The sequence below is a fragment of the Puntigrus tetrazona genome, chromosome 7 (genome assembly GCF_018831695.1).
Source record: "Puntigrus tetrazona isolate hp1 chromosome 7, ASM1883169v1, whole genome shotgun sequence".
In the NCBI taxonomy this organism is placed as follows: domain Eukaryota; kingdom Metazoa; phylum Chordata; class Actinopteri; order Cypriniformes; family Cyprinidae; genus Puntigrus; species Puntigrus tetrazona.
The window spans coordinates 24,197,892-24,210,488 of NC_056705.1; the positions used below are offsets into that span (position 1 = coordinate 24,197,892).

The 12,597-nt window shown below is 38.7% G+C and overlaps 1 protein-coding gene across 2 annotated transcripts in view; it reads right to left on the minus strand.

Moving 5' to 3' along the window:
- Positions 1–12,597, minus strand: part of itfg1 (integrin alpha FG-GAP repeat containing 1) — a 106,331-nt gene that overhangs the window by 49,701 nt on the left and 44,033 nt on the right. For both annotated transcript variants that reach the window (XM_043244738.1, XM_043244739.1), the window contains exon 10: positions 2,961–3,106. In XM_043244738.1, the coding sequence (XP_043100673.1) occupies positions 2,961–3,106 (146 nt within the window). The remainder of the gene's footprint in view (positions 1–2,960; positions 3,107–12,597) is intronic.

Here is a 12,597-nt window from a genome sequence, read left to right on the forward strand (position 1 = left end):
CGCAAAAAAAGAAACCTCATCTAGGATACTGTTCAACCACAAGCAAACTGCAACTTTCAAAGTGAACATGATTTAAAATCTACAATTTCACATTAAATTGGAAACTTTCAGGTTGGTAAGAGAGGGCACACTAAAAGTTAAAAATAGTATCTACACCTACAACTATCTGCCAGTGACATCTCTTTATCTTATATTGCCTAGATAGGATATGACAGAGAGAGAGAGAGAGAGAGAGAGAGAGAGAGAGAGACTAAGTGTCAGAAGTCCAATGAGAAGTGGAAAGAGAGGCTGATGATGCGGACTGAAGCTGAAGAGGATGGAGAGATGAAGAACCCTTGAAGAGCCAATAAAATGAAACAGAATTGAATGCAAACATTGACAGTTCAGACACACTTAGATGAGTATACATCTTTACACTCGCCAAATATGCTTACGACTACGTATGGCTCATTTAAAAGAAGTATGAAGCTCTCATTTCAATCTTAAACGGCTTTGACTTTGAAAATGTCTCTGGCTGGTTGGGTAAACTCTCTCTCACCCACACACACACAAAAAAACCCAACAACAACAACAAAAAAAACACTCACCAACTCCAACACACTCTATCACCTCAGAAACCATGACAACCTTCGCTAACAAAATGGGCTGGAGGCTGGTTTGAAAGCATTTGGGGGAGAAAAAAAAAGAAAAAGAAACTGGCACAACATTACTCACATCTATGTCCGTCACTCATTTCTAAACTGCAAAATGCCAATGTGTTTAATGGGTATCAGCATGCTTGTTCTGACCTCGTGAACATATGAACATAGCCCACTTAAGCCATCCTCTAAGCCACGGAACATGCTAAATCCTCACTAAATTGTTCAATACATATATATTAAAAAAAAATTAAGTATGAAATGTGTTATTTATTTGAGTAGCAAAAATCTGAAGCAGCAAGACTCTTGATATTCACAGAAAGATGCTGTGGTCTTTGTCGAAAAGGTTCATGGGAGTGTTTAGAGTGATCCAAGCACAGATTGCTATGAGATAAGAAAGTGGCCATCTGCGAGGAAAGGAGGTTTTAACATTCAGCTCCTGGCTGATGAGAATCAAATCACTCTCCTTGGCATCTTAGTCATTAGATGCGACGATAATGACAATAGGCCGATTTGAACACGCTCTGGTGTATCTCTGAGGTCTTTGGATGCATGTTGCCTGATTACTGTGGAAGTGCTGATGATGAGATTGGCTGTGGGGTGATTAGAAGAGACCATAGTAGCACTAAAGCCTTAGGACACAAGGGGAAGGTTAAGCCTTTACTGACTTAAAGATTAGGTCAACCTAATGTATTAAGCATGAAGACCATAGACTAGAGACCACAACAAAGCAGATCATAAAATAGAAAAGCGTTTTTCTAGGATTCTGTGTGTGTGGCTCAAGTGACTCTCTGTGTGCTTCTCTGAGTCTAGACACAAATCCCCTGTCCTTCAGGACAATGTGAAGTTGTCTTTGTGTTCTAAAAGCATCTGGAGCATCTCTCATAGTCACCTGGAGGCCAGCGGCAGAGCCTCTAGTATCTTATCTCAATCAGAGAGCTGTTAATCCATCCATGCCCTTCCTGCTGCTCTTTCAGGCCTGTCTGTCCTCACTCAGGTCAGGCCAGATCGAAGATGGGTGACAAGCTTCTGGCTCTTCACAGGCACCTACTCTCTCGCTTTTGTTGATGGCAACACTTAGACAACACTCAGTCAACCTTTACCTTGTCATGTAATCACTGTTAAGATAATAGAGAATGAAGTGTGATGTATGATGCAAAAATGCCATTTTAAACCGCTCAGTGGAAGAATAAATAAACGTATTAGAATTTTTTTTTTTATGTTTGATGCATGACAGACACAATCTAACACATGCAAAGTATCTCTCATTTACAAACTGATATCATAACCATACGGACTTTTATCATATTCAGAAAGAGGGGGAAATAAAATAATGTATGTAGAGCAATATTATTATAGTGAAGAGGAAAAACATAAAATGCCCCAGAAGAGTAAAAAGTCTTGTTTTATCAGGATCATCCATGAAATCCTCCAACTTAAGGTTTCAGAGAGAAAAATAGCTGATGTGCTTTGAAAAAACAGCTACTGTGGAAATATCAAAAAGATCCTATTTGGATAAAAAAGAAAAGGTAATAAAGGTTGGGTTTTAGACCTGGTTTGTTTCTTAGGAAGAAAAATACTTGTATGCTTTACACATGTTTGTTTAAACACGACTTGCTTTGTTTAAAAATGTAATTTAAAAGTTTCTTGGTGTTGAGAGTTTTTATGTTTAAAAGTCAAAACATAGTTCCTTTCTCTGAAATTTAATGTTGATAAAAAAAATTATATTTTGGGGCTAAAAATATTGCTGAAAAGCGATGAATTCAGTGATGCACATTTTAACACACACAAGTCACCGCATTTGAGAGGTAGGTTGTAATGCTCTATTAGTTTCAATAAGTAATTTGTGTAAAAAAAAAAAAAAAAACAACAATTCTTAACTTCCATAATTCACAGAAAGTAAACTCTTTGGATTTAATAGTATTTTATAAATCAGGTGTATCTATCTCAAGATTTTGTGCAAATCTACTGATTTTAATGAGATATATTTAGTTTAGTTTTTAGTTCTCCACCCAATATTCAAGATTTGTATACATGTTCTCATTTTTAAGTGACTATTTGCTTTATAAAACATGTTTACACTTTCACAATGTCTGCATTCATATATATTTTTTTCACCATTTCATCATTCTCAGTGCTTTATTCTGTACTTTGATCAGATCCTATGTAAACAGCACTCATAATTCAAGCAGTAATTTCACGAATTGTTCTCTTCCTCCTCCTTACAGTACCATCATGACTTTTGCTCCTACTTGAGTAAACAAAATTATTTGTACTCCAGTACAGATTTTGGGTACCCAGCCAGCACTGATGCTGACTTACCTAGCACTGGTGTTACGAAGAATGACAAGGGCATCAGGAAAGCCATCCATGTTGTAGTCTCCTAAGTGCAGAGTGATGGGAATGTCTGAAGAAACAAATCCCCACACAGAATCCTTCCTCTTGAAGTCCGTCAGCACCGGCACCCACTGGGACAGCAGAGAAAGACAATTCAGTTACATAAGCTGGCATCCAGTACAAGAGATAACTGCTAACCTAAAAGAAATAAAGTTGAAATTAATCACTATATGAAGTATTACACGGAAAATACTAAAATTAAATGTTTTAAATACATATTACAGCAAGTTCTTTCAGATTTTATAAAGCGACAAAATAACGTTATTAACTAAGTTGGTGACATTATGATGAATTTGTCAGGGTAGGTATGTTGGATAGGAGTTTAGCAATGCCACTTGTTTAAACCAGCGTCTGATATGAAAGTTAACAGGTCATGCGAACAACACCACAAATTCAACTGAATGTAGCCAAAGCAAAGCAGTGCACCAGGCAGTGCAGCATTATGGTTCTCTTGCTCTTTGGGTCATTTGCACGTGTGTGGGGGAGGCACAGGCACAGATGCTACAGGCTTTACTCACTCATGAATGTAAAACAGAGAGCCAGGTGCATCTCTGCATGTTTACATCCATGGGGATGGAGGCACAGAGACAGGAGGGAGAAATAGAGAGACTTCTAGAGATATGCAGTGAGAGGGGAGACGGACCCAAAGTGCTAAAGAGAGAATGCAGGAAAAAAGAAAGCGTTCTTTAATGGCTGCTAATAAGATTTTTTCCTGACCCTCGGTACACAGCCAGAATCAGCAATGCATGGATCAGGCGTGTTGATGAGGTGAAGAGATGGTGTGTGTATTTGTACAAACTATTTTGCATTTTATCTAAAGCTAATATTGGTAATATCTCTAAAGCAAGAATGAACTGATGTTAGTCTTGTCTCCGCAAAATAGAAAAATCGAAGTCAAGTTTGTGAGTCATGGTGTGCACTGTAGGCCTAGCCGCCTCATTATGAGCAAATGTGAGAGTCCTGCAATGTTTGTTTACATTGCAGCACTATTTCCCGCTAAGAGCTTGACAGGTTATCTAGGACACTTTCTGTTAAACTCGTAGTTTAAAATATTTTATATGCACTTCAGACTGTTAAAGACATACAATAACAATTACAAAATATACAAACAGTTTAAGCATCAATTTAAAGATATAACTAACCTTTATACCATCATAAACATAATTAACTTTCAATTTAGAGAAAACTAGAGATAACCAACCTTATAACCTTATAACTGCTAGAGATGTAAAATACTGATTATCAAACATAACAATAACTAGGCTTTAAACCACTAGAGTGAATATAACACCAACAGCTGTCAAACAGTTACAATGACTAACCTTTAAACATCACCAAAATAACAATAGTTAATTTCAGAAAGTTTAAACGGATTTCAAAAACTAACTTTCAAACAAGTAGATACAATAATTGAAAACCTTCAAACATTCAAGATGTAACACTAACTAAATTTTAATCCATAGAGCAGAGATTAAAACAATAACACTTCATAATTAACTTTAATAGTTAACTCAAGGTGCAAGGTGGATTCCATTGGCTATAGTGCCAGTGACCAAAAAATTAATAAAAAAGCCTATATTTTTAGACAAGATTGTGGTACATGCTAAAGTGCTTTATCTGAAGATCTTAAAGATTTGCTAGATAAGTAAGGGAGGATAAGATCTTTAATGTATGATGGGGCTTGATCATTAAGGGCTTTAAAAACAAACATCATCTTAAATTGGATCCTAAAATAAACCAGAAGCCAATGAAGGGAGGCTAAAATTGTAGTGATATGATCATGTTTTTTTTTAGCCGTTGTTAACAGCCGTGCAGCAGCATTCCAGACCATTTGAAGGTGCTAGAGTGAAGACTGACAAAGACAAAGATAGATTTTAGAAATAATGTGACACTCAACTATTCTTAACGCCTGAGTTAATACGTTTGACTCAAAGTTCAAGAATGACACCCACATTTCTAAACAGAAGAGAGATTGAAGGAAAATGATTACAAAGCTTATTAACCAGACAACATCTAACTGAATGGAGTCACCAGTTTTTCAAGGCGAATATAGCTGAAAGTTGTCAGCAAAGAAATAAAAAGTAATAATGTGTTACCCAATAATACTTTCAAGTATTATATAATACTTATACTTGAGAGTACGTGCAGACAGACAGACGTACAGACAGACAGATCCCTGAGGAACCCCACAAACAATTGGGGGTGAAAAGTTTTTTCTTTATCTTTAATTAGTTCTTTTAGTTTTTTTAAATTAGATCCTATGATGATCTGGATAAATGACAATCAGGATAATCCCAATTTCAGTTCACATATGTTCACACTCATTTTCGCTCTGTCCTGTTTTATGCCTCACTTTCTGTCTTTCTTTTACTCACTCAGTTATTGAATGTTTAATGGTTCTTAAGCTCCTGGAGCACTTCCCTCCCATAGGACCACTGAGCCAGACCTCAACCCCCACCAAAGGTCCTAAGTAAGCAGTTCTGACTGATGGGCTGTTAGAACAGGTTATGAGATGTTATGACAGCTTATGGGCACGCTTACTGATGGCTCATCATAACTAAGAAGTAATACTGACAAGGTTTTAAATTGAACATGCCTGGCAAACCATTTCTAAACTAAGGCCATTATTGTTGAGAACCAGCTGAAATAAAACAAATGATCCTTATGAACGAATGAGTGGGTGTACATGCTGGTACGTGTTAAGGCACTTTAAAATGCAAGCACACATTCGGTTCTGTTTCTGTGTGTGTGAGCTAACCCAGAGTCCTTTACTTACACTCTACTATCAACAACTACAGTAAAGCTTCACATACAAAAACAAAAACATCTCTTTCTCTTAAGAAGCCACTCAGACAGAATCAGGCCTTAACTTCCAGCTGAATTCCATTGAATTGAAGACTCTTTTCATTCAACATAGAAATGATTATGCAAACAGTCATTGCCCTTGTGGCCATCTACAATCGGCTTCCATCACTCCGTGTCTGCTTGTGTAAATTGACTTATATCAGTGCTGACTGTCGGTTAATGCTAAGTCGTATTGATTTATTAGGGAGGGTAGATGGAAATCACAAGGCTGTGGGCTGACATTATGGTGAACACAGAATGGGTCTACTCAAGTCCTTCTAGTTAATAGAGAGTCAAATTGATGCATGTTTGAGATCATTACTATTCTGAACATGAGTGTTTTCAAACCTTCAAATTAAAGAATGAACCGTCTCTGACAGCAAGTGGCACTTTGCAGAAAAGCAGAAATTCTCCATTTACCAAAGTATGTAAAGCGCTGCACAGTTTTCCATTTCAGACACCTGCTTGTCGCGGAAAAAAAAAAGCATTTATGGTATACACAGCTTTTGAAAAGACATTCTGATTGTAATTTTGTATTTTTGTGCACTATTTATGAAACAACCCTAAATACAAGAGTACAGAGATGCTTTGGATTTATCCTCTGCTATTCACGGTCGTTTAGCAAAAGTGTCTCCAAGTCACAGTTTTATGTAACAGTAATGTTTCTGTGCGTGTGATTCGTATTGGTTAGTTGGCTTCATTTGCAGTTTGATAGAAAAAAAGATTACAACATCTCTCTGTTAAATGATCAGTTGCACTGACAGCATGGAAATGTTTGTCGGTCCGAACAGACGCATTAACAGCCGTTCATTCAAAATGTTTATCACACCGAAATTTCACACCGAACATTCATTGTGGTGTGAACAGGCCTTCAGAAGATTAGGAAAAAGGAAGAGAAAAATATAGCAAAAATGAAAGCCTAGACGATTTAGCCAGTAAAGGTATTGAGAATTAGACGGTGTGATATACCCTGCCTTGCGATGAAAGTGAGAGCTGCTTGCATGTGCCAAACTTGGCATCTAGACAGTCTGAATATGAGCAGGTTTGATCTACACTGAAAACATCCTTCCAAAGTTTAAAAATAACCTGAACCAGCTGCCGTTGAGAATAGGTGTTGGCGGCATTAGCTGCTGGCCAATGAAGACAGTTGGCGGCAAACCAGCCTGGCAGTGTCGACCTGTACCACTGAACAAAGAGCCTTGCACACATCATTACGCTACATGCGACAACATTCCTTTAACTCTAATGCTGACGGAGGAGTGGAGGAGGCCGGCAGGGTCACACAGAGAGGGATGTAAAAGGCACCGTACAAAATTCACGCAGAAATAAGCCCGACAGGATGTGACTGGCAAAATGTCCCGCTTATCAGCAGCCTTTGGAGAAATGCGAACGGGTTTAAAGTCAATAATTCATGCCTAGTAAACAGATTATACTTTAAGCCGCCATACAACGAGAGAGCATTTTCCCACCATCTGCTATGCACGGACCTGGACTCTCTGACGGGTCAGGAGAGGGTTTGGGCTACTCCTCTGGCAGGTGCCTAGAGAGCCTGAGTACAACGCTCATTGTTTAAAAGGATGTGAGAGCCCATCCGAGAATCAGCCAGGCCTTCCTAACAAAGACTCTGCACATTTATCATCCTCTTTGTGGAGAACGTCTACTTGACAGTTCACTGAGGCCGACCAGGTGAACACGTGGCATGACTCGTATAAAAAGATGCTTTTGCATGTCTAAGACTACAACTGGCACCCCAGAGTGTGTGTGATGGATGAGAGGAGCGATTAGAAAGCACAGAGATGAGAAGAAAGAGGGAAACAGGTAATTTGCGGAGGGAAGGGCCTGTTGCTGATCACAGAGAAGAGAGAGGTAACTCTCTGCTAGAATTAGCCTCCCATCCAGCTATCCGCTGCTCTACTGATTAACCCAATCAACCCAAACTGGAACGAACACACACACACACACACACACACACACACACACACACACACACCTCAAGTCCAATCAAACAGAAATGAGACGGAAGCTAATCAGTGTCATCCAGGATAACGAGATACTCTGTAATTAACCAACTACCATAGAAAACACGCTAATTTCTCATTTGGCTTCCTGCTTTAAGATGTTTATTGGCTGAACACAGCTGGGAGAGACCTGCATTAATGTCATCGCATTAAACGTCTAGACACTATGGATGATGGGATACTTCAGCACCAGCGATTACTTCAGCTTTATAGGTTACTGCTCTACTTGTTCAAGACACACATGACAGTTTGTCATGTTATGAGCCACTTACATCATCTGAAGTGTCTCATTCGTGTAAATGACGGCATGAGCCCAGCAAACACCATGCGACCGAACAGCCGAAATGTCAGCGAATTAGACTATGCCGTTGTTGCCAAAGTGACAGAGAGGGGAAGAGGGAGAGAATGATCCCTTTAATGCAGCAAGCCATGATAGCCTTTCCTTAGCAAAAGTAATGGGACATCTTAGATAGAGCAGACGCTGTGCACAGAATACAAATGGCCCATTTTCCTCCCTCCCTCATATCAGTCGGGGAGACATCATCACGTTCGCATTGCCAAGACTCCATCCCTGTGGCTTTGTTTACTAAAGCGCAAAAAGTCCCTGTTTTAGCAGAGCTACGCTTTCCACCACTCCCACATCCCAGCTGTGACGCTTCATTAGGCCAAGAAATTAAAATCAGAGCTCGCCGGCGGGAAGACACCAGACGAGGTGCCATTACATCAATAGGTGCCACTGACAGATGATATGAAAGTGCGACATCTAATGAACTGCCATCTTTATGACACTCCGGGAGGAAAAAAAAGAAAAGAAAGAAAGCTAGCTTCATCGCTCGTCGTATTATGGGGAACGCATGCCATTCCTCCCTGCGTGTGAAACAGAATCTACAACAGACGGCCTCTTCATTAGCCTCCCTAGAGGAGAGAAGCACAATTTGTAATGAAATGTGGTACAAGAATCAGGAGACGGGCGTGTCAGATCAGAGGTGTTGATGGCAGGAAAGGTGGGAAGGGTACAGGCTGTTATTACAGCATGCAGCGTTTATGTCTGAAGAGAAAAGACTAGACACGTGCACCTGCGAGAGTGCCCAGAACTGAAGGTCACCTGCAGGCAGTGATTAATTTGTAAATAATGAGAGCCGTAGCAAGGACTGGTGGAGGATCTAGTAGGTTGGGGGTGGGGTTGGTGTGCAAACAATTTTTGATTTTGACACTTTATGTGAGCATTCATACATGAGAGTTGATGATACTGGTCAAAGCCATGTAGCTTGTGTTGCAAAACCAATTTTCTAATAATTTGCATTAAGGCAATTTGCATGGAAGTGTAAAAATGTATTTAAAATCACATTTATTATCATATTTATATTATTATAAGTCTTTTTTATTTATTTAATTTTCTTGAATGTATCAAAGGAGAAGGGGAAAATTATAAATGTCAAAAAATAAAAGTTCTTTCTGAAAAAAAAAAAAAACATACAAAAATACACAAAAATACTAAGCAGCACAGCGATTTTTAAAAATTGGTAATATTTGTACGAGGTGGACAAAGTACACAACGCCATTACTTAAATGAAAGTACATATACTGCTGGTCAAATATTACTTAAATCACTTCATGCAAACCTAGAAAAATGATTTCTGCTAAGCTGTCAAAAGTTTTTTTTTTTATTCATATAAATGCAGCCTTTGTGTGTATAATAGACTAATATATAAAAACTTCTGAACTGTAGTGCATGTTAGAGTTATAGTTCACTCAAAATGTTTAATGCTTTCAATCATGTATTTCTTCATGTTTTTCAAAAACACTTTCTTTCATCTTCCACTTACTTTCGTTCATCGTACACAAAAGAATATAAATAAAGTATTGTATGCACAGAACTGTCCATACAAAACAGCACTAACCCACTGACTTCACTGTAGAGACAAAAACACATGTTACATAAAAGTGTTACATAGAAGAAAAAAAATCTTACAGGTTTGACTTTTTCATTTCTTAGTGAACAACTCCTCTAAAAAAAGATTTCCTGTAACAGAAATTCAGTATCTCATTCTCATGGTCCAAAGTAATGCTCAAAAACAAGTGAGACACGTATTTAATATTTTAGATGTTTCAGCACTGCTCTAGTGAGAAATCATTCACTTTGATAATGTTTCCACTGAGTTAACGCAAATCACAAGTAACTAAATCAAAAAAAGACGCTTCAATGCCATTAATGCAGGATAAACTGTTAAAAACTGAGAATTATCATAATTAACAAAAGTCAAAGAAAAGTACTTTCAAAGTCATGGTTAGACATGAGATGTGGACGGTGAACCATATGGGTTGTTCATAATGGGAATCATTAGACCTCTAATGAGTGCAGGTCATAGCATAAATGTCTTCCAGAGGCATAAGAGTTTTGTTAAACTAATATAGGTGCTGAAACTTACTGCAGTGGTGGCATATCAGCTTCTCAAAAAAACCTTTCACTGACTAAATACAGGCAAAATTGTGACAAAAGTTGTCCCTTGACAGACTAGCTGTTGTGAATGTTAAAGCACAGAACAATAGCAGGAGTCACTTAAGGAAAGCGATAATGACTTGGCCTGCGCAGTGGAATGCTCTAAGGACTTCTTCATAATTGTTTCAGATGACATTAAACAGAATGGATGCGACTAGCATTTCACAAAAAATGTCAAAGGTTGATATCCAGATCTGTCAGACATTTCATTGCATGTATACTGCAGGTGCTTCACGTAGCGCGATGCACCATTAGCCAAACTCGGCAGCACAAACACGCAAAGCTGTAGCAACACTTCGGCAACTATCTACTTGTTTAAAACTTTGTGAATGACAAGAATACAATTGTGTGGAGTTTCCTGTTGGGTTCCGTGCACTGGCTTTCTGAGAGGAACAGATAAAACATCTATTTTGGCTAATTTCTGATAAAGCTTTCAGCTGCCAATAAGTGCACAGCCCTCTCAGCTCCCATTAACACATTTTACCATATTAAAATCTGCACACATTTCCCCCTTAATCAGTTTAGCTAATGTTAAAAACCATTCAGTTTCTGTGTGGGTCGACTTAACAACTCGTGAGTGGCAGCGTACAAGCCGAACAGGTGGTGCTGTGACACGAGGGGAAAGGGACGGCCATAAGTACTGACAGAAACACCAGCTGCCTGAGAGAGACTAAATGAAGGCCTCAGTGCACTGTATAGGCTAAGCAGATAATGGCCAATCTAACCTTCTCTGGAGATGTCTGGGAAATGTAGCCTTCAGTAGCTTTGCCCACAAGACACTTCTGATAATTTAGCCATGTCATGATAAAGAGAGAAGCAGTCAGATACAAAGCCACATCCACACTTACACGGATCAATACCATTAAACAAACTGCTCAGAGAGTGACGCTTTAGGTGATTTCTGACTCACAAGATACACAGACAATGAGACGAGCAAATATCCAGAAAGAGACGCACGCAGGGGCAGGCAAATTTCGAAGTGTGAGCCATGAGAGTGAGTGTAAATATTATTTATACTCCTCTGAGAAAAAAAAAAGAATGAAATAAATGGCCTGACACACTCAGCTGATGCTGCCAAGCTGGAAACAAAGTTGCTATTACGGAGTACATGAAAATGAAATGAATAAGTGTGAGACGCCCCGGGCTTGCTAGAGAGAGAGCAGCTCAGCCTATGAGGGCGTCCGTCCCTCCCTCCCTCCCTCCCCTGTTCACTTCCTCACGACTCTGTTGAAATTCAATACACACGTACACAGATGCTCACTTCCACCACCTCAGACAATCTATTGCTTCGCTCTCCATCATTTCCTCCCCATCTCTCTTTCTTTCTCGCGCCATGTTTTATGGATGCTGCTTTGCTGCATTGCAGCTTAAGGGATAGTTTAATTCTGTGTTGATCCCAAAGCCCTTCCTCTCTTCTTTTTTCAGAGCTCGGAAATCATGTCCACAATTCAAGAAATCATGTAAATCTTGGGAAGGGTGAAAAGCGGACAGGTGTAAACGAAATGTGAATATCAGGAAACAGATGTCTGACTGTCAAAGTGTTTGTTACGAAAAAACATTTGGGGTGTTTCTGAAATAGCTTCTGTTTTGAGGATAAAACGGCTTGGAAGTAAACAACCAAAAATACCAAGACTTTTTTCAAAGGAAAATGGAGAAAAAAAGGTTAAACCATTGATGTAAACAGTATTTTAAGATAAATATTAGGCTAAGCTCCAAGAACGAAAATGATAACTCTTAAAAATAAAGGTCCTTTATTGGCATCACTGGTTCAACAAAAGACCTTTACTACCTTGTTAAGGTTCTTTACAGTGGAAAGGTGATTATTTAGATTATTAAAATGTCTGGCAAACTAAAAAAAAAAAATTTCTTTTAAGAACCGTTTCATGAAAAGTTTTTTAGAAGGAGAATTGTTCTTCGTCTATGGCACTGCTGTGAAACTCCCCTTTTGGAATGTTTATTTTAAAGAGTCTAATACACTCTGAAATATTCCATAAACATAAAAATGAGCAGTTCTGATAGTGAATCTGTCATGAAATAAAGAATCTTGTATTTTAAAAAATCTACAAAAATGACAAAAGACTTCCATTTATACAGTCAGCCAAAATGGTTTGTGCATGTGTTTGAGCGCGTGTGAGGGTGAGGACAATCGCTGTCCCTAATCACTCTAATGAGTGTGATGTTACGTGTTTACACTGTCAAT